At 37.9% G+C, this 25,658-nt stretch overlaps 3 protein-coding genes across 4 annotated transcripts; all 3 read left to right on the top strand.

Annotated features, from left to right (window-relative positions):
• The first annotated feature begins 681 nt into the window (after nt 1-681).
• On the top strand, nt 682-5,079 carry LOC123764218 (uncharacterized). The gene is made up of 5 exons (XM_069315699.1): nt 682-902; nt 1,361-1,585; nt 1,858-2,002; nt 3,679-3,853; nt 4,317-5,079. The coding sequence occupies exons 2-5, from the start codon at nt 1,387-1,389 to the stop codon at nt 4,521-4,523; spliced, it is 726 nt and encodes a 241-aa protein (XP_069171800.1). The 5' UTR covers nt 682-902; nt 1,361-1,386; the 3' UTR covers nt 4,524-5,079.
• Nucleotides 5,080-5,741: 662 nt separating this feature from the next.
• Nucleotides 5,742-13,242, top strand: LOC138358194 (uncharacterized). The gene is made up of 5 exons (XM_069315698.1): nt 5,742-5,842; nt 10,115-10,339; nt 10,569-10,713; nt 12,264-12,438; nt 12,901-13,242. Exons 2-5 carry the CDS (start codon nt 10,141-10,143, stop codon nt 13,105-13,107), a joined length of 726 nt encoding a protein of 241 aa, XP_069171799.1. The 5' UTR covers nt 5,742-5,842; nt 10,115-10,140; the 3' UTR covers nt 13,108-13,242.
• A 4,990-nt stretch (nt 13,243-18,232) lies between these two features.
• Nucleotides 18,233-21,509, top strand: LOC123764455 (uncharacterized). 2 transcript variants are annotated; one of them, XM_045752321.2, is made up of 5 exons: nt 18,233-18,359; nt 18,816-19,040; nt 19,296-19,440; nt 20,199-20,373; nt 20,837-21,509. In XM_045752321.2, exons 2-5 carry the CDS (start codon nt 18,842-18,844, stop codon nt 21,041-21,043), a joined length of 726 nt encoding a protein of 241 aa, XP_045608277.1. In that variant the 5' UTR covers nt 18,233-18,359; nt 18,816-18,841; the 3' UTR covers nt 21,044-21,509. The 2 variants fall into 2 exon arrangements, with proteins under 2 accessions (XP_045608277.1, XP_069171798.1); XM_069315697.1 differs by lacking the exon at nt 18,233-18,359 and having other exon boundaries at nt 18,715-19,040.
• The last annotated feature ends 4,149 nt before the right edge of the window (nt 21,510-25,658 follow it).

Raw genomic sequence — 25,658 nt, 5'->3', positions numbered from 1 at the left:
ATTGACCAGACCACACACTAGAAGTTGAAGGGACGACGACGTTTCGGTCCGTCCTGGACCATTCTCAAGTCGATTGTGACTTGAGAATGGTCCAGGACGGACCGAAACGTCGTCGTCCCTTCAACTTCTAGTGTGTGGTCTGGTCAACATACTTCAGCCACGTTATTGTGACTCATCGCCTGCTTATATTATATGTATTATATTGTATGCACGAGGTAAGTGGCGTGACCATTAACGTCACAATGTACACGCGGCTCAAGCTTTCAGAGCCTAATGCTACCAGAAGCACTTCCTCTGCCTCAGAAGACGCCTTCCCTCTGTGAGCGAACGTTGTGTGTTTAGCTTCAATCGTATTGTTAAGAATCTTTCAGGATTTTTATAATACGAATGAGTAACCGTATTGCGTCGATGTAACACTATTAAAATAGGAAAAACATTGTGGTTGTTAAAATTGCGATACAAACTGAATTAGCATGTTATTCTTGCTAATAATATAGAAAGCGAAGTGTATCAGTAATACTCTACGATGCGAAGGAGTTAATCCAATGGAAATTTGCCATATCTAAATATATTTTTCTACTTGGTCTTCAAATTATAAGATTATTTGTTATGAAATTCACATTAAACTTCTGTCAAGAATGTCCTTTGTTTTATACAAATGATTGGAATTCAGTCCAGTAAACGTTCTAGACTAAGTCCATCCTAAGAAACTCCATTATTCTACTTTAAGTTCCTAGATGGCAGCTATTGACCAATAGGAGACGTCTTAGATGGCAGCCATTGACCAATAGAAGACGCGCGAGTCAACAACAGGTTTCATCAGCGCGAGGCTACAGGGCCCACAATCAGTAAGCCAAGGAGTCCCCGCCAGTGTTGATATCGAAAGAGCTCCGCCTTAAAGAGTAAGAATTATGTATTTTGCTACTAAGGCAAATTATTGTGTATTAAGAAAGTTACCAAACCAATTTAACTTATCCTTTTTTTTATATATATAACAATAAATAGTCTACCATTTGCGAGTGGGTGGTTTCTAGGGAGAGTTCAAAAAGTGTAAAATTTCAAAAATAAAATAGTTACTCATTTACATTAAGAAATGAGTGGGAGGTTGGGAAAGCCTTTTGAAGCTGTGAATGGAGTGTCTGTCTTGTTACTGCGGCCAAAGTATTGATAGAAGGAAATTGTTACTCATTTTCCCGAGACCAGTGTAACCCGCCGGAAACACCTAGCCGGTGGGCCGTGACAAAAAAATCTTTGCGTGGGTCTGAACATGATCCCTGACACGTTGTTTCCTTTTGAATTATGGCGACCCCGGCCAGCCGTAGCAATATCAAACGGATTGTTTTATTATTTTATACTCTAGTATCTGGTGAGGACGACGAAGCGGACATGGCCAAGCTGCTGCTGGTACGCTGGCGTTGGGCGTGGATACTGGTAGTTGGCGTGGGCGTGAAAGCTGCCACTGTTTACATGGGAGAAACGCCCATAAGGTGCTTAGTCAACGACACCAGCCAGTTCACCACAAAGTCGAGGATCATGTGCGCCCTCATCTGTACCATGCATCAAGGATTCACCTTCTCCTTCCAAGGTCAGCAGAGGCTAGCTGGTATGGGTTACTGTGGCTATTACAGAACATAGAGACCCCACTCTGGTATAATTACCAGAGTGGTTCAACTGGTTCAACCCCAGATAAAGTCCCTTGGAGTTTTATCTCTTAGCAGGTCTCTATCTAAGCTTTAAAACGAAATTAGAAACGAGCGAATACAATCACAGAATGGATAGAAACAGAACTAAAATATTGACAACGATCAGAACAACGTATTAACACCTACATAAATTTCCCATACTTTGGTCTCCAAGATGGCGTGTGCACGGTCGGAGGAGCTGGTGAAGCAGTAGGAGCGACACACATGAGGTACACGCTGACCAACATACCAGATTGCTCTGCCCTTCAAGAGGTTGCCCACGCCGGCAAGACCGCCTACGCTAGCAGCTTTTATAGTCCGTATGTATTGATATAGCCATTTGGGTGAGATAGCTGGGTTGTACGATTCACGAGACTGTAAGGACAGTTAGTAGGCATCCATCAGTCTCAGGAGACTATGGAGTTGTGCTCAAGTTGTCGGTCTGGAGTGACCACTCCAGGGCGCAAAGCCAGGGTAGGCAGATACGGGGGAGAAGCCGTCACCCATGAAGCACGTCCCCTCCCCCCATCTCCACGGCGCCGAAAGTCTCCAATGGAAAGGCAAACGCCAATACGATTGGTTCCAGCGCCGTTCTGGCAGGAACTGCCAGAACGAGACTGAAGGCAACAACGAGCATAATTAAGGAAATATAATTAAGAGCATAATAATTAAGGAAACTTCGGAAAGCCTATTGGTTCATACGAGACGGTTTCAATTTATATCCAACCAAACTTAATTATGTATTATATCTAATGCCTGAAAAAATCAATCGATCCCGCGTTACTTTACACGGCCCGTCTAATGTTATATGTGTGTATAAATAACTCGTGTAACTTGTAGTTCATCACCAGAGGTTCATCACAAAGAGTGATGCTGACAGTTTGCAAAATATAAATACACATAATTTTTAACCAATAAAATTGTTTTGTCACTTGAGAAGCAAACCGTGAGCCGTTTTCTGTAGAGGGCCTAAACTGCTTTCTTCCCTTTTTCCTATTCATGCTACTCTAAGGCGCATTAGAAAATACATTATAAATATAATATTCTTTCTGATACATATACTTATCAAACAAAAATATCTTGCATTATTTAAGCAAAAGTTGTATATATCTAAAAACATAAAAATTAAATAGTGTCCTCATCATATCTATATAAGAGATGATAAAGATTTGGTCTCAGTTAGAGTCCTGGAAACGAAGGATTGACTGGGCACCAGTGCTTAACTGTTCGTTTTGATCACCAACAATAATTGGGTACAGCTGGTCATGTTACAGGGAAACTAGCAGGGTATGGCTTCCCATGAGCTATGATAAGAAAAAGCTCTCGGCCTGCTAACAGGAGTTGAAAGTCGTCTGCTCCTGTACCCACATGTGTAAAAAAAAAAAAAAAAGGGCTTAGGAAAATGCCAAAAGTCTACCTTACGGTCGTGTGGGAGATACAAAGCATCGAATTTTCTGGATTGAATCTAAAACAATTACTAAAAGCCATTGAATCCTCTTGTATTAAATATAGTGATTATTGCAATTTGCATATTTGGCCTGGACTAAACTAAATAAACAGTTTTATATTTTGTTGAATTTGCGAAGAATCCAAAGTTGTGAAATACGTGTTGTGAAGATAACAAACGTTGTTCTGGTCATCTCCCAGAGACTCACCCAGCGGTTTATGGAGCCTGATCTAGTCTGTAGCTGTGATCATAATTTTAATATTTAACATTATTATAATATTGAATGTATTAATGGACAATGTCTTAAATTACTGACAGTGTTCATTATGGTTGATGGTATTTCGACGGCCTCGTATTTTACTGGTCCGAGATTATTGGTTCTTTAATTAACAAGTAAGTTTTATGTTGATAATTTAAATCGCAAATCCCGTTACACTAACGGGCTTGAGCAATATTTCTCTCCACCCCAAATGGTCACTTCCGCCTGTCACATCCTCACAAACATATCACTTTCCACTTTTTTTTAATTTTATCTGTCATCGTAAACAGCGACTTCGACCAGAGTAAAGCAATAGACGCCGACCTGACCACCTGGTTTTCATCGATTGCTGGAGGGACGAGACCGTGGTGGATGCTGGACCTGGCGAACGTCTTCTGCATCTGCTGGATCCAGCTCCTGCCCCGAGGGGCGCCCGATGACTCTCCATACTTCCGTGACATAGAGGTAATGTAAACATGTGCGAGACATACACAGTATGTAATGTGAGACTCCATCATATAAGTGTTGAGAGCCCGGGTTAGTCAGGTACTTGGGTCGACCCAAGCATACCTGAGAATTCCTAACAACCAGTATTCTCCTACCATCTTTGTTGCGACGTACAGTTCTCCGACTTAGTGTTCCTACTTAAGTTCTCTTGTGAAATGGAGAAGTTTCCAATGCCTCAACCACCACCACCTTGATGTTGGCTTCCCATCCTTCGCTTCAGTCCTGGATTCACTTTTTCCCACGACTGTCTTTTGTGTTTTACGTCCTCCTTCCTCTGTTGGATATCCTTTTCCTCACGTCCTTAAACGAATTTTTGCACTTTCCTCCTCAGCCTGAGTACCGTCTACTTTTGACAAGAGTACAGCGAAAAATTAATATTGCCTTTTTCAGTATTACATCTTTGGCTATAATGTCCCCACAGGTACGCGTGGGCTCTACAAACGTTATCAATGGAAACTTCAGCTCCTGGGCCCTGTACGCCACGTATCCTGGACCATATTCCTATGGCGGCGGCTACATCGATCTCCTTAAACCAGTGGGTGTCTGTGGCCGCTACGTCAGTGTCCAGAGAGTCGTAGATAACTCGTACGGTCACAAGCTCTTCGATGTTAATGTCTTTATTTGTTAACTTAGCAAAAATTGCTATCTTAAAGTGGATAGGATAACCATGTTTCAAGGTAATTATTTATTAAGTTGCATGTTTGTATCCAAGAACAATCCATCCACATGTAGCGAATGTCTTTGAGGTTTTCACATAAATTATGAAAGGTTACATTAAGGATTTCTTAACACCTTTAGCATTTATATCATTAATATAATCCCACCTTATAATATACTAAGCCTTAACTTACAGTATTCCAACCCTAACTTATTATATGTTATCTCACAACTTGCATACTGATATATTCTAGTCCAGACATTTCGGAAATATTCATTATGATAATTTGTGTTCAGGGAAATGGTCCAAAAATGAATTCTAATAGATTTAGCACTAAAAAGAGCTTTGTAAGTTGTAGTCCCAATCAAGCACAAACTAATCCACTTCTTCAAATTCCAAAATCATAATCTAAAACTTTATTCGTAAGTGATTGACACATAAATTAATGGTTTTATAAATTACTTATTTACATATCTTTATAAATTACTCATTATTCATTTATGATAATAAAAAAATAATAAGCTAATGTGATTTCTTTGTGCAATAAGCTAATTAATAAGTTTACCTCGGGTTCTGCTTTCCCCAATACGTCCAGTCCTCTCGGCCCCTTTATTTGACTACCGGCTGAAGAATAAGATAATTTGAGGCAGGTGGTCAAGTCACGTCCAAGGATCCTCTCCAGCCTCTTGGCTGAATGTCCAATAGAAACGAGGAGTAGTTGGCCTCCTTCAAATAGGCTAAAGATGTCAATACTGTGGCGTTTCCTGACAATCCCTGTGTGGTTAATTTGTCTATGGTGGCGACCTTTCCGGAGTTAAAATATTTTCAGGATGAGAAAATCTGAGCAAGTAACACACGCTCCAATATATAAGATCCGAAGGTGTGAACAATTGCTCCTTCATACTATCAATGCTGACGTTCAGGTAGAACTTTACACCGTGAATACGTCCCATATCAAAATGTATTGGCATGGAACATCTTTGTTATTAATTTTATGCATGTACGGTGTAGTAATAATTTTTCTGCTATATGACAATAATAACAATAATTACAATAATAATAATTAATAAGAGCAATTGATAACTTTAAGAATACGTGCAAATTTTGCATAAAAAGACTAGAAACAAGAATTTGAACGCAGGATTATGAATATACACCCAGCGTTGTAATCTACGTTGTGTTAGACGTATCAGAAAGTCCGTGTTTATTTGTATTCTGTTGAGTGGTTTGGATATAATATAATCAGTTACGTTGTTGTGATTCGTCGACTGCACATACATTGAATTTACGTAAGTCACTAAATATGTACGTGATTTAGAGTATACTTAACATAATTGGTTATGTTAGGTGGCCTTAAGGACTTTCCTTCGGCTGTTGTTGTTTTTAGATTCTGCTACCCTATATAATGCTATATATTTACGCCTGTTTTCATGAGTACTAACAAATATTATCTAAAGTCTATTTTTTATCATTTACAGCCAAGATCATGATTTTGACTCGAAATGTTTGAAAATTAATTTAACTTTTTAAATATAAAAGATTTTTAAACCCTGCTGCTCTTTGGGTCTCTGGTGCACGAAAACACCTTCAATATTAGATAAAGATTAATAAGTGTTTTGATTTTAACACAAAAAGGTTATAAGATTTTATTGTGCCACAAAAAACATTTAAATTTCTTCTGATAAAAATAACATAGTATATGTTCCAGGTACATTTATTAGACATAAGTGATAACCTATAGAGGCCGTATTTGCCAACTATTAACAGAGAACAAGGCTGTGAAAAAAATGGAACATGACAAGATGCATGACACTCGAGCAGGGTCCTGGGGGGAGGGGGGTCTACCTTGTGTAGCTTCCGGGGTCAATGGCCTCGCGGCGCGGTCTCCCACCAGACCTTTCGGTTGGTTGTCTGGTCAACCAGGCTGTTTGACGCGGCTACTCGCAGCCTGACTCATGAGTCACAGCCTGGTTGATCAGGTATTCTTTGGAGGTGTTTGTCGATTTCTCTTTTAAACATTGTGAGAGGCCAGCCAGTTATGCTCCTTACGTGTAGCGTTGAGAGTGTTGAGAAGCCTTGGGCCCTTGATGTTGATAGTTCTCCCTCAGCGTACCAGCGGGGTGAGGAATGATTCTTTTTATGCCGTTAATTATTCAATTTCAAGACATTTACTTATAGGAAAATAACATTGGAAATTAGTTTTCAGTAAATAATTGTATTTTTAATTGAGCCTAATTTGTTAATGTGAACCTAATAAACCTTAATTAACATTAACAAATTAGGATCAATTAAAGAGCTCTTAACTAACGGTTTACTTTATCATAACATAATAATAAACCTTAATTACGCTAAGGTAAACCATTAGTTAAATGGTTTTTAATTGAGCCTAATTGGTTAATGCTAATTAGGTTATGTAAATTAGGGTAAACCATAAGGTAACACTGGATCCTATGACGGTTAGATTAGTTTTTTTATGTTAGTTCATTTATTATGCACCCCATACCCATCCTATAGGTGGTAGTGGAAAGGGTTACAGAGGCACATAATGGGCTCAGGGACTGAACCCCACAATTCATTTAGCTAAGCCAGTTACAGTTTTGATGCGCTAGTTAAACAATCCAATGCACTTCGTCGCATCAACAATGGACTGTTGGCCTATCAGTTTTATTTGCCTGAATCTGTTTATCGTGATTTATGGGTAATTACTGTAACTACGCCTATGGGTGCAGGGGTGACTACTCTAGCAGAAACTAAAGCATGTAGTGCAATCAGATTTATTAAAATATAATAGTTACAGGAAACATTTTTTAACATTAATAATTCTACAGTTTGGTGCACAAGAGTGCCTTTCGCTTTGATGTCCAAAGGGATTGGAAAGGATGGGGAAGGTAGAGGGATGGGGAGATGAAATTCAGGAAGAGGATGCGGGTGTAGAGAGAGGAGGTTTGAAAGTTCGGTGGCCTGTCCACCATGGGTTGACATGTGTGTATGTCGTTTGTTTGCGTATGTGTTATGTTGGGTTGTCAGTACATTGGCTGGGGTGGGGCTAGTGTTTGTGACCTAGCTGGTGTCTTGAAGCACTAGAGCCGATGGAGTTGGCTGAAGGAGATTAATTTTAGCAACATCAGGGTAATTACACTTCTGATAGCACAACAAAGGGTTTTTGGTTTTATATTTTTGTAGTAGTTTTATTCATTTATTTATTTATTTATTTTTATTATTATTATTTTTTTTTATTATTATTATTTTTTTTTAATGCAAGTGAATCGCATCGAGAAGTGTGTGTACACTGAGTTTACTTGTGTTCTGGATTATGTCCAGCAACGCATCTTCCGAATAGACAGTACGTTTTAAGATGCAGTAAATCCTTGGTTTTATATAATATAGAAGAAATGAATGGACAATTGATTAAAGTACTTTGATTTTACTTTCAAAATAGCACTTTAACTCTACTCATTAATGATAAATTTTAACTGACAAAGCTAAACTGAAAAATTAAATTTTAATGCTACAGTATAAAGATATTTGACAGTAATGTCATGATCAGTTAGGCATGTGTGCCAGACAGAAGAGGTCCTGGAGAGAACAATACACAATACTGTGTAAACAGTATTGTACACAGTACTGTACAGAGTACTGTATATATACCAATTACTCAATCATAAAATTATAGTACTGGCAATTATTTCGTCGAACGAATAAAACTGAATTGTTAAAGCCAACAATGTTCATGTTTTGTGTTAACTTTGTAGAGGGCATGCAAATGACTTAAAACATTCCTAGGCCTAATATAACAAATGTGTGCTAAATTAGGCCTACGATTGCTTGGGCAGGTTAGATTAAATTGTTTAGTTACTTTCAATTTTCTTTGTTATTTGGGCTAATTTTATAATATAAAAACATGAACTCTTTGGGTCTAATACTCCTTTTTTACGTATTACCAATGACTGAAGTTGCTATAAGTACTATCATTATTGGAGGATGGGTTGTAATTAATGTAGTTGTGAAAAAATAAATAAGTGATAGAGTAATAATGTAAATTATTTTCACCTCATCACTTTGTCGTGGCTAAACATTGGCAGATACAAGTAAATTATTAATTAGTCTTAACCTCCAAATACAAATAATCACTCCAAGTGTTTTTAACAAGTCTCATCAAATTTATTTGTTTTCATAATAATGTACAAGAAAAAAATGTACTGTATATATTCACAAAGATTTCACAGTGGAAAACACTGATACAACATCCTGTGCACAATTTGCTACATTTTCCGTAAAGAAAAAGTCAATACTGTGCATGCACAATAGTGCATATACATACAACATTTAACATTTTAAATTAAAAAAACACAATCTGGTTTTTTATTTAAAAAACACAATATACAGTACATATATTGTATGCACGAAGTAAGTGGCGTGACCATAACGTCACAATGTACACGCGGCTCAAGCTTTCAGAGCCTAATGCTACCAGAAGCACTTCCTCTGTCCCAGAAGACGCCTTCCCTCTGTGAGCGAACGTTGTGTGTTTAGTTTTAATCTTATTGATAAGAATCTTTCAGGATTTTTATAATACGAATGAGTAACAGTATTGCGTCGATATAACAGTATTAAAATAGGAAAAACATTGTGGTTGTTAGAATTGCGATACAAGGTAAATTAGCATGTCATTCTTGCTAATAATATAGAAAGCTAAGTGTATCAGTAATACTCTACGATGCAAAGGAGTTAATCCCATGGAAATTTGCCATATCTAAATATATTTCTTTATTTGGTCTTCAAATTATATGTATTAAGATTATTTCTGTTATGAAATTCACATTAAACTTCTGTCAAGAAAGTCCTTTGTTTTTACAAATGGTTGGAATTCAGTCCCGGAAACGTTCTGGACTAAATCCATCCTAAGAACCTCCATTATTCTACCTTAAGTTCCTAGATGGCAGCTAATGATCAATAGGAGACGTCTTGGATGGCAGCCATTGACCAATAGAAGACGCGCGAGTCAACAACAGGTTTCATCAGCGCGAGGCTACAGGGCCCACAATCAGTAAGCCAAGGAGTCCCCGCCAGTGTTGATATCAAAAGAGCTCCGCCTTAAAGAGTAAGAATTATGTATTTTGCTACTGAGACACTATTGTGTATGGAGAAATTTACCAAACCAATTTATTTAACTTATTATCTCTTTTTATATATAACAATAAATAGTCTACCATTTGCGTGTGGGTGGTCGCTAGGGAGAGGAGTTCAGAAAGTGTGAAATTTCAAAAATAAAATAGTTACTCATTTACTTTAGGAAATGAGTGGGTGGTTGGGAAAGCCTTTTGAAGCTGTGAATGGAGTTCTGTTTTGTTACTGCGGCCAAAGTATTGATAGCAGGAAATTGTTACTAATTTTTCAGAGACCAGTGTAGCCTAGTAAACACATAGCCGGCGGGCCGTGCCAAAAAAATAGTTGTGTGGGTCTGAACATGACCCCTGTCACGTTGTTTCCTTTTGAATCATGGGGACCCCGACCAGCCGTAGCAATATCAAACGAGATTGTTTTATTATTTTATTCTCTAGTATCTGGTGAGGACGACGAAGCGGACATGGCCAAGCTGCTGCTGGTACGCTGGTGTTGGGCGTGGATACTGGTAGTTGGGGTGGGCGCGAAAGCTGCCACTGTTTACATGGGAGAAACGCCCATAAGGTGCCTAGCCAACAACACCAGCCAGTTCACCACAAAGTCGAGGATCATGTGCGCCCTCATCTGTACCATGCATCAAGGATTCACCTTCTCCTTCCAAGGTCAGCAGAGGCTAGCTGGTATGGGTTACTGTGGCTCTTACAGAACATAAAGAGAAATCCCCACTCTGGTATGATTAACTGGTTCGACCTCAGATAAAGTTCCTTGGGCTTTATCTCTTAGCAGGTCTTTATCTAAGCTTTAAAACGAAATTAGAAACGAGCAAACACAGAATAGATAGAGACAGAACTAAAATATTGACAGCAAATTGACCATATTTTGGTCTCCAAGGTGGCGTGTGCACGGTGGGTGGAGCTGGTGAAGCAGTAGGAGCGACACACATGAGGTACACGCTGACCAACATACCAGATTGCTCTGCCCTTCAGGAGGTCGCCCACGCCGGCAAGACCGCCTACGCTAGCAGCATTTATTCAACGTACGTATTGTTATAGCCTCTAGGATGAGATAGCTGGCTTGCAAGATTCACGAGACTGTAAAGGCATTTAGGAGCATAATAATTAAGGAAATTTCTGAAAGCCTATTGGCCCATACGAGACGGCTCCTATTTATATCCACCCAAACCTAATCATGAATATGTCTAACGCCTGAAAAAATTAATCGATCCTGCGAGTTACTTTACACGACCTGGCCAGCTGGTCTGTAAGGTGTCCAATGTTATGCATAATATATGTGAAAAGAATGCTGCGGACAGTATGCAAAATTTATACACTAACACTTTTAAACCAATCAAAATTGTTTTGTTAAATTTGTCACTCAAAGTTTTGAGAATTAAACCGTGAGCCGTTTAATATAGAGGCCCTAAACTGATTTCTTCACTTTTTCCTATTCATGCAAGGCGCATTAGTAGGAAACACATCATATATGTAATATTCTTTCTGATACATATACTTATCAAACAAGAATATCTTGCATTATTTAAGCAAAAGTTGTATATATCTTAAAATATATAAAAGTGAACTAGTGTCTTCATCGTATCTATATAAGAAATCGATAACGATTTGGTCTGGGTTTGAGTCCTGGCCACGAAGGATTGACTGGGCACCAGTCCTTAGCTGTTCCCTTCTGTTCACTCACAATAATTAGGTACCTGGTAGTTAGCCAATTAGCTGGTCATGTTACAGGGAAACTAGCAGGGTAGGGCTTAGCATGAGCTATGGTAAGAAAAAGCTCTCTGCCAGCTAACAGGAGTTAAAAGCCGTCTGCTCCTGAACCCACATGTGTAAAATAATAATAATAATAATAGCATCAGGAAAATGCCAAAAGTCTACTTCGTTGTCGTGTGAGAGATAAAATAATTACTAAAAGCCATTGAATCCTCTTGTATTAAATATATATTGCTTATTGCAATTTTCATATTAGTTCTGGACTAAATTAAGTAAACAGTTTTATATTTTGTTGAATTTGTGAAGAATCCAAAGTTGTGAAATATATACTGTTGTGAAGACAGCAGACGTTATTTTGGTCATTTCAGCGGTTTATGGAGCCTGATCTACTCTGTAGCTGTGATCATAATTATAATATTTAACATATTTATATAATATTTAACGTATTCCTGAATAATGTCTTAAATTACCGTAAGTACTCATTATGGTTAATGGTATTTCGGCGGCCTCGTGTTTTACTTGTCCGAGATTGTCCGACTTGTCTGCCCGAAACGCTGCGCGTGCTAGTGGCTTTACAAGACTGTAATTACCATAATTGTATCCTCACATTCCTTATGTACATTCTTGTATATGCATAAATAAATAAATAAATAAATAAAATAAATAGATTATTGGTTCTTTAAATAACAAGTTAGTTTTATACTGATAATTTAAATCGCAGTTAACTTAATTCTAAAATCCTGTTACAGTAACGGGCTTGAGCAATATTTCTCTCCTGCCCAAATGGTCACTTCCGCCTGTCACATCCTCACAAACCTATCAGTTTCGACATTTTTAATTTTATCTTTGTCATCGTAAACAGCGGCTACGACCAGAGTAAAGCAATAGACGCCGACCTGACCACCTGGTTTTCATCGATTGCTGGAGGGACGAGACCGTGGTGGATGCTGGACCTGGCGAACGTCTTCTGCATCTGCTGGATCCAGCTCCTTCCCCGAGGGGCGCCCGTTGACTCTCCATACTTCCGTGACATCGAGGTAATGTAAAGATGTGCGAGACATACATAGCATGTAGTGTGAGACTCCATCATATAAGTGTTGAGAGCCCGGGTCAATCAGGTACTTGGGTCGACCCAAGCATACCTGAGAATTCCTAACAATCAATATTCTTCTACCTTTTTTTGTTGCGACGTACAGCTCTCCTACTTACAGTGTTCCTACTTAAGTTCTCTTGTAAAATAGAGATGTGTTCAATGCCTCAACCACCACCACCTTGATGTTGGCGTCCTATCCTTCGCTTCAGTCCTGGATTTACTTTTTCCCACGACTGTCTTTTGTGTTTTACGTCCTCCTCCTTCTATTGGATATTCTTTGCCTCACGTCCTTAAACGAAATTTTGCCATTGCCTCAGCCTGAGTACCGTCTACTTTGACAAGAGTACAAAGAAAAATTAATATTTCCTTCATCAGTATTACATCTTGGGCTATAATGTCCCCACAGGTACGCGTGGGCTCTACAAACGTTACCAATGGAAACTTCAACTCCTGGGACCTGTACGCCACGTATCCTGGACCATATTCCTACGGCGGCGGCTACATCGATCTCCTTAAACCAGTGGGTGTCTGTGGCCGCTACATCAGCGTCCAGAGAGTCGTAGATAACCCGTACGGTCTCAAGCTCTTCAATGTTAATATCTTTATTTGTTAACTTAGCAAAAATTACTATCCTAGAGTAGATATTATAGTCATGGTTCAGAGACATTATTTATTAAGTTGCAAGTTTTTATCCAAGAGCAATCCATTAACATGCAGCGAATGTCTTGGAGGTCTTCACATAAATTATGACAGGTTACATTAAGGATTTCAAATTAAAATTCAATGTTTTTATTCAGGAAAATGACATACATAGATGATTTGCAAACATAAAGTTGTATTTATGTTGACGGTAACGCGTTGGTGTTCGGCTGTTTAAGGCTTGGGGTATGGCCTCGTCACATAGTTATAAAAAAAAAATAGAAAAACTGGAACTTCGTCTGTGGTAAGGTAAGGAGAAGACACACAAAACACAAGTAAACTTTAACAATGAAATTTTAATTACGTTATATAAATCAAAACATGAAAAAATGGACAAACAAATTCTTATAATAAAATCAATCAATCAAAATAATAAGAATAATTAAATGACACAATGAAAAGATACGTTAAGATAAAATAACAAGAAGTGCAACACAAAATTAAAGGGAGGTGCTGGAATATTGGCTTTAAGCTACCACCTCTCTCAGTACACGCTAACGTCTAGCCGGGAGGAGTGATAACTGCGAAAGCACAGAATATTCTGAGGTCTGAGGTCGTGGCGACCCCAGACATCAAGTAGTATGGGGGGGTGGAGTGCAGTTGCAGCCCGGCCGGCGACCAATCAGCGGAGCCGGTAGCGATCAACAGGTAGTTTGGCGGTTTGAGTCTGAACAGGTGTCCCTGGCTGCAACGTTTTGCGCTCTGGCAAACCTTGCTGGTGTTGTTGTCGTTGTTGGACATTTCTTCGATAGTAGTTATATATAGTATGTTGCGACGTATTTGTAGAGGGAAGAGCAGGCTCAATCTCTTGAAGGAGATTATTGTCACAATAGAAAGAGCTAGTGCATACAATACCTAAAGCCACTAATACGCATAGCGTTTCCGGCAAGGTATGGGAAAAAACACTTAGACTAAAACTTAATAGTAATTGGGATTAGGTATAAATTGTGTTGAAAAAAGGAATAAAAAAAAAGGGGGAACATGGCAGAAATCATCAATTGTACAAGTTGGAGAACCAACAGCATTGTTTAAAAAAAGCAAGCCATGGGTTGACATTTAGGAGTTAAGGTAGGTTACATGGAGTTAATTAGGTAGTACTTGATTACACACAGAAATCACAATAGCGTGATGCATCAAATGAACAAATCCACAAGGGCCGTGACGAGGATTTGAACCTACGTCCGAGAACATCCCAGACGCTGCCTTAATTAATCGACTGAGATACGACATGGTCAAAAGAATTGACAATGACGTCATGGTCATGTCGTAGCTCAGTCGATTAAGGCATCGTCTGGGATGTACTCGGACGTAGGTTCAAATCCTCGTCACGGCCCTTGTGGATTCGTTTATTAGGTAGTACTTGGTTTTACTCTTAAACTAGTTGAGATAGGTACAGCCTTTAACATGATTTTGGAGGTCATTCCACATTCTAAGTCCCTTGATTTGTAGAGCATTTCTAGTTTGGTTAAGTCGCACTCTTGGAATATCAAATAGGTATTTGTTTTTGGCGTGATGCCCATGAGTTCTGTCACAACCGTCTAGGAAGCTTCTAAGGTTAGGATTGACATTGCATTTCAGAGTTTTAAATATATAGAGCACACATGAGAGGATGTGCAGTGACTTAATATCAAACATATTCATAGATTTGAGTAAGGGTACCGAGTGCTGTCTGGGGCCAGAGTTAGATATTGTCCTAATAGCAACTTTGTGTTGAATAATTAGAGGACGTAAATGATTTTGTGTAGTAGAACCCCAAGCACAAATACCATAATTGAGATAAGGATAGATAAGAGTAATAGAGCGTCACCAGGGAAGGACGTGGTACATAATATCTGATCTTAGAAAGAAAGCCAACAGTTTTAGAAACTTTTTGTGATATATTTAGAATGTGTCCCTTGAAATTCAGCTTGTTGTCGATGAGAACACCAAGAAATTTGTCATCTACTTTCTTTCTAACTTGGGTATTATTTATTATTATATTAATTTTATTTGAGGATTTATTGCCAAACAAAATATAGAAAGTTTTGTCAAATTTAAGGGTGAGTTTGTTGGCAGTTAGCCAAAGATGGACTTTATTTAATTCAGTATTCACTGTGTCATTTAAAACAAGAGGGGTCAGGACTGGAGAAAATGAAGGTTGTGTCATCAGTAAAAAGAATTGGTTTGAGGTGTTGAGAGGCATGTGGAAGGTGATTAATGTAGATGAGAAAGAAGAGAGGGCTAGTATATACAATGCCTAAAGTCACTATTACGCAAAGCGTTTCGGGCAGGAAAAACACCAAGACTAAAACTTAATACTAATTGAGATTAAAGTATAAATTGTGTTGAGAAAATAAAAAAAGGAGGGAACATGGCAAAAAAAAATAGCAAATATACAATTTGGTCAACAAACAGCATTGTTTAAAATAGTAGACATGGGTTGACATTTTAGGGGTGAGGTAGGTTACATAGAGTTAATTAGGTAGTACTTAGTTTTTATCTTAAACTGGTTGAGAAAGATACAGTCTTTAACATGATTGGGAAGGTCATTCCACATTCTGGGTCCTATGATTTGTAAAGTATTTCTAGTTTGATCAAGTCGTACTCTTGGAATATCAAATAGGTATTTGTTTCTGGTGTGGTGCTCATGGGATCTGTTACAACCTTCTAGGAAGCTTTTAAGGTCAGGAGTGACATTACAGTTTTCCGTTTTATATATATATATATATATATATATATATATATATATATATATATATATATATATATATATATATATATATATATATATATATATATATATATATATATATATAACACACATGAGAGTATGTGCAGTGACTTAATATTTAACATATTCAGAGATTTGAGTAGGAGTACAGAGTGATGTCTGGAGGAGGAGGAGGAGGAGGAGAGTTTTTAAAAGATTTTTTTTTTAAAGAAGGTGAGTTTTTTTAAAGGAGTTATAAAGGGGGAGAGTTTTTTGAATAAATGATTGCACTCATTTCCTAACACTTTTAGCATTTATAACACAAATATAATCCCAGTTTGTAATATACTAAGCCTTAACTTACAGTATACCAACCCTAACTTATTATATGTTATATCTCAATTTGCATACTGATATATTCTAGTCAGGATATTTCGGACATAATCATTATGATAATTTGTGTTCAGGGAAATGGTCCAGAAAAAAATTCTAATAGATTTAGCACTAAAAAGAGCTTTGTAAGTTGTCGTAGTCCTACTCATGCACAAACTAATCCACTTCTTCAAATTCCAAATTCATAATCTAAAACTTTATTCATAAGTGATTGACACATAAATTACTTTGTTTATAAATTACGTATTTACATATCTTTATAAATTATTCATTATTTATTTATAATAATAATAAAATAATAATAAGCTAATGTGATATCTTTGTACAATAAGCTCATTCTTACAGTGAGATTACCTTGGGTTCCGCTTTCCCCAATGCTTCTGTAAGTAGTGTGTAACTTAAGATGCAGTAAATCCTTGATTTTATATAATATAGAAGAAATGAATGAAAAATTGATTAAATTACTTTGATTTTACTTTCAAAATAGCACTTTAACTCTACTCATTAATGGTCAATTTTAACTGACAAAGCTAAACTGAAAAATTTAATTTTAATGCTACAGTATATAGTATAAAGAAATGTGACAGTAATGTCATGATCAGTTAGGCATGTGTGCCAGACAGAAGAAGTCCTGGAGAGAACAATACACAATACTGTACACTGTTTTTGTACATGTATACAGTATTGTACACAGTACTGTACAGAGTACTGTATATATACCAATTACTCAATCATAAAATTATAGTACTGGCAATTATTTGGTTGAACGTATAAAACTGAATTGTTAAAGCCAACAATGTTCATGTTTTTAATTAACTTTGTAGTTGTTTAGTTACCTTCAATTTTCTTTGTTATTTGAGCTAATTTTATAATATAAAAATATGAACTCTTTGGGTCTAATACTCCATTTTTTACGTATTACCAATGACTGAAGTTGCTATAAGAACTATCATTATTGGAGGATGGGCTGTAATTAATGTAGTTGTGAAACAATAAATAAGCGATAGAATAATAATGTAAGTTATTCTCACCTCATCACTTTGTCATGGCTAAACAATGGCAGATGCAAGTAAATTATTAATTAGTCTTAACCTCCAAATACAAATAATCACTCAGTCACTCAGTGTTTTTAAGTCCCATCAAAGTTATTTGTTTTCTTAATAATGTACAAGAAAAAATGTACTGTATATATTCACAAAGATTTCACAGTGGGAAAACACTTTGATACAACATCCTGTGCACAATTTGCTACATTTTCCATAAAGAACAAGTCAATACTGTGCATGCACAATAGTGCATATACAAACAACATTTAACATTTTAAATTAAAAAAACACAATCTGTTTTTTTATTTAAAAAACACAATATACAGTACATATATTGTATGCACGAGGTAAGTGGCGTGACCATAGCGTCACAATGTACACGCGGCTCAAGCTTTCAGAGCCTAATGCTACCAGAAGCACTTCCTCTGTCCCAGAAGAAGCCTTCCCTCTGTGAGCGAACGTTGTGAGTTTAGCTTTATTCTTATTAAGAATCTTCCAGGTTTTTTATAATACGAATGAGTATCCGTATTGCGTCGATATAACAATATTAAAATAGGAAAAACATTGTGGTTGTTAGACTTCCGATACAAGGTAAATTAGCATGTCATTCTTGCTAATAATATAGAAAGCGAAGTGTATCAGTAATACTCTGCTATGCGAAGGAATTAATCCCAAGGAAATTTGCCATAGCTAAATATATTTTTCTACTTGGTCTTCAATTTATATGTATTAAGATTATTTCTGTTATGAAATTCACGTTAAACTTACATCAAGAATGTCCTTTGTTTTTACAAATGGTAGGAATTCAGTCCAGTAAACGTTCTGGACTAAATCCATCCTAAGAACCTCCATTATTCTACCTTAAGTTCCTAGATGGCAGCTAATGATCAATAGGAGACGTCTTGGATGGCAGCCATTGACCAATAGAAGACGCACGGGTCAACAACAGGTTTCATCAGCGCGAGGCTACAGGGCCCACAATCAGTAAGCCAAGGAGTCCCCGCCAGTGTTGATATCGAAAGAGCTCCGCCTTAAAGAGTAAGAATTATATATTTTGCTACTGAGGCAAATTATTGTGTATGGAGAAAATTACCAAACCAATTTATTTAACTTATTATATCTATTTTTTTATATATAACAATAAATAGTCTAACATTTGCGTGTGAGTGGTCGCTAGGGAGAGGAGTTCAGAAAGTGTGAAATTTCAAAAATATAATAGTTACTCATTTAGTTTAGAAAATGAGTGGGTGGTTGGGAAAGCCTTTTGAAGCTGTGAATGGAGTGTCTGTTTTGTTACTGCGGCCAAAGTATTGATAGCAGGAAATTGTTACTCATTTTCCAGAGACCAGTGTAGCCCTTCGGAAACACCTAGCCGGTGGGCCGTGCCAAAAAAATTGTTGTGTGGGTCAGAACATGACCCCTGTCACTGAGTCATGGGGACCCCGACCAGCCGTAGCAATATCAAACGGATTGTTTTATTATTTTATACTCTAGCATCTGGTGAGGACAACGAAGCGGACATGGCCAAGCTGCTGCTGGTACGCTGGCGTTGGGCGTGGATATTGGTAGTTGGCGTGGGCGTGAAAGCTGCCACTGTTTACATGGGAGAAACGCCCATAAGGTGCCTAGCCAACGACACCAGCCAGTTCACCACAATGTCGAGGATCATGTGCGCCCTCATCTGTACCATGCATCAAGGATTCACCTTCTCCTTCCAAGGTCAGCAGAGGCTAGCAGGTTACTGTGGCCCTTACAGAACACAGAGATCCCCACTCTGGTATGATTAACTGGTTCAACCCCAGATAAGGTTCCTTGGGGGCTTTATCTCTTAGCAGGTCTCTATCTAAGCTTTAAAACGAAATTAGAAACGAGCGAATACAATCACAGAATGGATAGAAACAGAACTAAGATACAGACAACGATCAGAACAACGTATTAACACCTAACTAAATTTCCCATATTTTGGTCTCCAAGGTGGCGTGTGCACGGTCGGAGGAGCTGGTGAAGCAGTAGGAGCGACACACATGAGGTACACGCTGACCAACATACCAGATTGCTCTGCCCTTCAAGAGGTCGCCCACGCCGGCAAGACCGCCTACGCTAGCAGCTTTTATAGTCCGTATGTATTGATATAGCCATTTGGTTAAGATAGCTGGGTTGCACGATTCACGAGACTGTAAGGACAGTTAGTAGGCATCCATCAGTCTCAGGAGACTATGGAGTTGTGCTCAGGTTGTCGGTCTGGAGTGACCACTCCAGTGAAAATGCCAAAAGTCTACCTTACGGTCGTGTGGGTGATATAAAGCATCGAATTAACTGGATTGAATCTAAAACAATTACTTAAAGCCCTTGAATCCCCTTGTATTAAATAAAATGATTATTGCAATTTGCATATTAGTCCTGGCGTAAACTAAGTAAACAGTTTTATATTTTGTTGAATTTGCGAAGAATACAAAGTTGTGAAATACGTGGTGTGAAGATAACAAACGTTGTTCTGGTCATCTCCCAGAGACTCACCCAGCGGTTTATGGAGCCTGATCTAGTCTGTAGCTTTGATCATAATTTTAATATTTAACATTATTATAATATTGAATGTATTATTGGACAATGTTTTAAATTACTGACAGTGTTCATTATGGTTGATGGTATTTCGACGGCCTCGTATTTTACTGGTCTGAGATTATTAGTTCTTTAAATAACAAGTAAGTTTTATGTTGATAATTTAAATCGCAATTAACTTAGCTCTAAAATCTCGTTACACTAACGGGCTTGAACAATATTTCTCTCCACCCCAAATGGTCACTTCCGCCTGTCACATCCTCACAAACCTATCACTTTCCACTTTTTTTTTAATTTTATCTTTGTCATCGTAAACAGCGACTTCGACCAGAGTAAAGCAATAGACGCCTACCTGACCACCTGGTTTTCATCGATTGCTGGAGGGACGAGACCGTGGTGGATGCTGGACCTGGCGAACGTCTTTTGCATCTGCCGGATCCAGCTCCTGCCCCGAGGGGCGCCCGATGACTCTCCATACTTCCGTGACATCGAGGTAATGTAAAGATGTGCGAGACATACATAGTATGTAATGTGAGACTCCATCATATAAGTGTTGAGAGCCCGGGTCAGTCAGGTACTTGGGTCGACCCAAGCATACCTGAGAATTCCTAACAACCAGTATTCTCCTACCATCTTTGTTACGACGTACAGTTCTCCTACTTAGTGTTCCTACTTAAGTTCTCTTGTGAAATGGAGATGTTTTCAATGCCTTAACCACCACCACCTTGATGTTGGCTTCCCATCCTTCGCTTCAGTCCTGGATTCACTTTTTCCCTCGACTGTCTTTTGTGTTTTACGTCCTCCTTCCTCTGTTGGATATCCTTTGCCTCACGTCCTTAATCGAATTTTTGACATTGCCTCATCAGCCCGAGTACCTTCTACTTTTGACAAGAGTGCAGAGAAAAATTAATATTTCCTTCTTCAGTATTACATCTTGGGCTATAATGTCCCCACAGGTACGCGTGGGCTCTACAAACGTTACCAATGGAAACTTCAGCTCCTGGGCCCTGTACGCCACGTATCCTGGACCATATTCCTACGGCGGCGGCTACATCGATCTCCTTAAACCAGTGGGTGTCTGTGGCCGCTACGTCAGCGTCCAGAGAGTCGTAGATAACTCGTGCAGTCACAAGCTCTTCGATGTTAATGTCTTTATTTGTTAATTTAGCAAAAATTACTATCTTAAAGTGGATAGGATAACCATGGTTCAGGGTAATTATTTATTAAGTTGCATGTTTGTATCCAAGAACAATCCATCCACATGTAGCGAATGTCTTTGAGGTTTTCACATAAATTATGACAGGTTACATTAATGATTTCCTAACACCTTTAGCATTTATAACATTAATATAATCCCACCTTATAATATACTAAGCCTTAACTTACAGTATTCCAACCCTAACTTATTATATGTTATCTAACACTTTGCATACTGATGTATTCTAGTCCAGACATTTCGGAAATATTCATTATGATAATTTGTGTTCAGGGAAATGGTCCAAAAATAAATTCAAATAGATTTAGCACTAAAAAGAGCTTTGTAAGTTGTAGTCCCAATCAAGCACAAACTAATCCACTTCTTCAAATTCCAAATTCATAGTCTAAAACTTTATCGTAAGTGATTGACACATAAATTACTTAGTTTATAAATTACTTATTTACATATTTATATAAATTATTCATTTATAATAATAAAAAATAATAATGATTTCTTTGTGCAATAAGGTAATTAATAAGTTTACCTCGGGATCTGCTTTCCCCAATACGTCCAGTCCTCTCGGCCCCTTTATTTGGCTACCGGCTGAAGAATAAGCTAATTTGAGGCAGGTGGTCAAGTCACGTCCAAGGATCCTCTCCAGCCTCTTGGCTGAATGTCCAATAGGAACGAGGAGTAGTTGGCCTCCTTCAAATAGGCTAAAGATGTCAATACTGTAGCGCTCCCTGATAATCCCTGTGTAGTCAATTTGTCTATGGTGGCGACCTTTTCGGAGTTAAAATATTTTCAGGATGAGAAAATCTGAGCAAGTTACACACGCTCCAGTATATAAGATCCGAAGGTGTGAACAATTGCTCCTTCACACTATCAATGCTGACGTTCAGGTAGAACTTTACACCGTGAATACGTCCCATACCAAAATGTATTGGCATGGAACAACTTTGTTATTAATTTTATGTATGTACGGTGTAGTAATAATTTTGCTGCTGTATGCCAATAATAACAATAATGACAATAATAATAATATTTAATAAAAGCAATAGATAATATTAAGAATAAGTGCAAATTTTACATAAGAAACTAGAAAGAAGAAATTGAACGCAGGATTATGAATATACACCAAGCGTTGTGCTTTTCATTGTGTTAGTCGCTTTATAAGTTTTGTGGACGTTCGTGTTCTGTTAAGTGGTTGGGTTATAATATATTCAGTTACGTTGTTGTGATTCGTCGCCTGCACATACATTGAATTTACGTAAGTCATTAATATGTACGTGATTAGAGTATACACTAACATAATTGGTTATGTAAGGTGGCCTTAATGACCTTCCTTCGGCTGTTGTTGTTTTTAGATTCTTCTACCCTATATAATGCTATATATTTACGCCTGTTTTTCATGGGTACTAACAATTATCATCTTGTCTATTTTTTTATCATTCACAGCTAAGATCATGATTTTGACTTGAAATGTTTGAAAATTAATTTAACTTTTTAAATATAAAAGATTTTTAAATCCTGCTGCTGATTGGGTCTCTGGTGCACGAAAACACCTTCAATATTAGATAAAGACCAAATAAATGTGTTTTGATTTTAACACAAAAGCTTTTAAGATTTTATTGTGCCACGAAACTCATTAAAATTTCTTCTGATAAAAACAACATAGTATATATTCCAGGTACATTTATTAGACAGTGATAACCTATTGAGGCCGTATTTGCCAACTATTAACAGAGAACAAGGCTGTGAAAGAATGGAACTTGACAAAATGCATGACACCCGAGCAGGTTACGGGGGGGAAATGGGGTCTACCTTGTGTAGTTTCCGGGGTCATTGACCCCGCGGCCCGGTCTCCCACCATGCTTCCCGATTTGTCGTTTAGTCAATCAGGCTGTTGGACATGGCTGCTAACAGCCTGATGCATGAATCACATCCTGCTTGATCAGGTATTTTGCCTGCTTGATCAGGTATTCTTTTAGAGGTGTTTGTCAAGTTCTCTCTTGAACACTGAGAGGCTGGCCAATTATTCTCCTTACGTGTAGCGGGAGAGTGCTGAACAGTCTTGGGCCCCTTGATGTTGATAGTTCTCCCCTCAGCGTACTAGCGTGGTTATCTTGAGATGATTTCGAGGCTTAGCATCCCCGCGGCCCGATCCTCGACCAGTTCTCCTTATTGTTACATATCCCCGGGAAGCAGCCCGTAGCAGCTGTCTAACTCCCAGGTACCTATTTACTGCTAGGTGAACAGGGGCATCAGAGTGAAAGAAACTCTGCCCATTTGTTTCCGCCTCCACCGGGGATCGAACCCAGAACATCAGGACTACGAATCCTGAGCGCTGTCCACTCAGCTGTTATGCCCCTTGAGGAATGCTTCTTTATAACTTTAAAATATGTCTTTAATTATTCAATTTAAAGACATTTACTAATAAGAAAATAACATTGAAAATTAGTTTTCAGTAAATAATTATATTTTTAATTGCGCCTAAATTGTTAATGTTTATTGGGTTATGTTAAGGTAAACCGTTAGTTTATGGCTTTTAATTAAGCCTAATTGGTTAATGCTAATTAGGTTATGTAAATTAGGGTAAACCATAAGGTGTTACTACCCTAGATTCTATAACAGTTAAGTTAGTTTTTTAGGTTAGTTCATTTAATATGCACCCCATACCCATCCTGTGGGCGGTATTGGAAAGGGTTACAGAGGCACATAATGGGCTCAGGGACTGAACCCCACAATTCATTTAGTTAAGCAAGTTACAGTTTTGATGCTATAGATAATTCAATACACATCGTCACATCAACAATGGGCTCGAGACCGACCACACGTACAGTTTATAAATTAATCAATTGACATATGTGGAGAGCTAGTGCCACAATTGATAAGTTTGTCCAGCACACCGCCCCCCCCCCCATCCAGTGGGCAGCGGTGGATAGGTCTAATCACTTAGTTATTGAAACTACAGTTAGCTATCTGTGGATATTTGGCTTATATTTCTGGTAGCAGATAATTTTGAATGAAATAGTTACACACCTCTTGAATATTTGTTAAAGAATTGTCTCTGAATTCACGTATCTTTTTCGCTGACGATTAGGAATGAGGATTTTGTGAATATAATATACATTATTAGAACATTTATACTTTGTATTGAATATTAATATTGTGTGTATTGAAGTACGGGCGTAGAGGTAGAACATTTGGTTGACAGCCCGGGTGCATGGGGGGAAAATTGTGTGAAACCCCGATTGGGCCTCGGAGAAGCTGTTTATTGTGCACCCCATACCCATCCTGTGAGCAGTAGCGCAAAAAGCATTACAGAGAGCACAAAATGTCTTTATCAGACCTCATGTTAGATTATTACATAAACAATTTCATTTATCCTTCACAGTTGCACTCCAGGTTGCAATTATTTTACCATGTTGTGGCACAGTTGTCTAAGGAGCTTCTGGGAACATCCCGTGCGAAGGTTCGAGCCCTCGTCACGGCTTGTGGATTTGTTCATTTGATATATCATGCGATTGTGATATCTGTGTGCAAACATTATTATGTGCAGAGTGGCGCTTGTATTCTTGTACTGCCAAACGTACGAGGATACTCTAATGACCAAACACTTTTTAGCCAATTTGAAACACTGTAGAGATATGTGATTAAGAGTGGTATTAATATAACCACCTAACTTTATATAGCCACCACTCACTTTGTATAATGTGTTTTAAGTAATAAGTTGCAGTACGAGAGTTCGGCCAATCCGGCGCCATAGTGGTGCAGGCGGAGCATAGAGACGTTTGAAGGTAGTTGGGTGGGACGGTTGTGGCAGGTCAGGGGAATATTTTTGTAATTATTTATATATATAAATACAAGAGGGTACATTAGGTTTATGAGCGTATATAGCATTAATGTTTTTACATTCTTTTAAAACTACAAACACGCATAGCGTTTCGGGCAGGTCCTCAATTATTTATTTATTTATATACAAGAGGGTACATTGGGGGTTAAGAGTGTATATAGTAATAATGATGATTTTACATTTATTTATTTATTTATTTATTTATATATATACAAGAAGGTACATTGGGTTTGTGAAATACATTGGATAGTACAGTATTTACATTCTTGTAAAGCCACTAGTACGCACAGCGTTTCGGGCAGCTTTACATTCTTGTAAAGCTATTAATTCACGCATAGCGTTTCGCGCAAGCCCTTAAACTAACAGATAATTTTAAGTAGATAATTTCCAGCAAAATTGGCAAAAAAAATGCAGGTACATTGTAAGGAATTTTGACACAATAAACAAAGATTAGATTAATACTCAATAATAACAATACACTGTAATAACAAGGATTACCAGGTACATTAGGGTGAAATTTCAGGGTTATCAATTGGTTCATTGTAGCACAATTTGAGGATCATTTCAAGGAATAATGCAGTAGAATATGCACTCAATATAACAACCATGATATCAAATGATATCAAAGACTACAATGGTAAAGTTATGTGGCTTAGGTACATATATTGGGGGATTAGGTAGCACTACATACAGTGCGAGTTTCAAGCACTAGGTAAGACACTAT

Source organism: Procambarus clarkii, chromosome 82 (genome assembly GCF_040958095.1).
Source record: "Procambarus clarkii isolate CNS0578487 chromosome 82, FALCON_Pclarkii_2.0, whole genome shotgun sequence".
NCBI classification, from domain to species: domain Eukaryota; kingdom Metazoa; phylum Arthropoda; class Malacostraca; order Decapoda; family Cambaridae; genus Procambarus; species Procambarus clarkii.
Note: the sequence above shows the minus strand (reverse complement) of the source record. Positions and strands in the feature narration are given on the sequence as shown.

Bases quoted from the DNA above. Each gene is read 5' to 3' on its own strand.
- LOC123764455 (XM_069315697.1), top strand. From the start codon at position 18,755: ATGGGGACCCCGACCAGCCGTAGCAATATCAAACGGATTGTTTTATTA. The intron at 19,041-19,295 runs GTCAGCAGAGGC...TTGGTCTCCAAG, and splicing joins ATTCACCTTCTCCTTCCAAG to GTGGCGTGTGCACGGTCGGA. The intron at 19,441-20,198 runs GTATGTATTGAT...CATCGTAAACAG, and splicing joins GCTAGCAGCTTTTATAGTCC to CGACTTCGACCAGAGTAAAG.
- LOC138358194 (XM_069315698.1), top strand. From the start codon at position 10,141: ATGGCCAAGCTGCTGCTGGTACGCTGGTGTTGGGCGTGGATACTGGTA. The intron at 10,340-10,568 runs GTCAGCAGAGGC...TTGGTCTCCAAG, and splicing joins ATTCACCTTCTCCTTCCAAG to GTGGCGTGTGCACGGTGGGT. The intron at 12,439-12,900 runs GTAATGTAAAGA...ATGTCCCCACAG, and splicing joins CATACTTCCGTGACATCGAG to GTACGCGTGGGCTCTACAAA.
- LOC123764218 (XM_069315699.1), top strand. From the start codon at position 1,387: ATGGCCAAGCTGCTGCTGGTACGCTGGCGTTGGGCGTGGATACTGGTA. The intron at 1,586-1,857 runs GTCAGCAGAGGC...TTGGTCTCCAAG, and splicing joins ATTCACCTTCTCCTTCCAAG to ATGGCGTGTGCACGGTCGGA. The intron at 3,854-4,316 runs GTAATGTAAACA...ATGTCCCCACAG, and splicing joins CATACTTCCGTGACATAGAG to GTACGCGTGGGCTCTACAAA.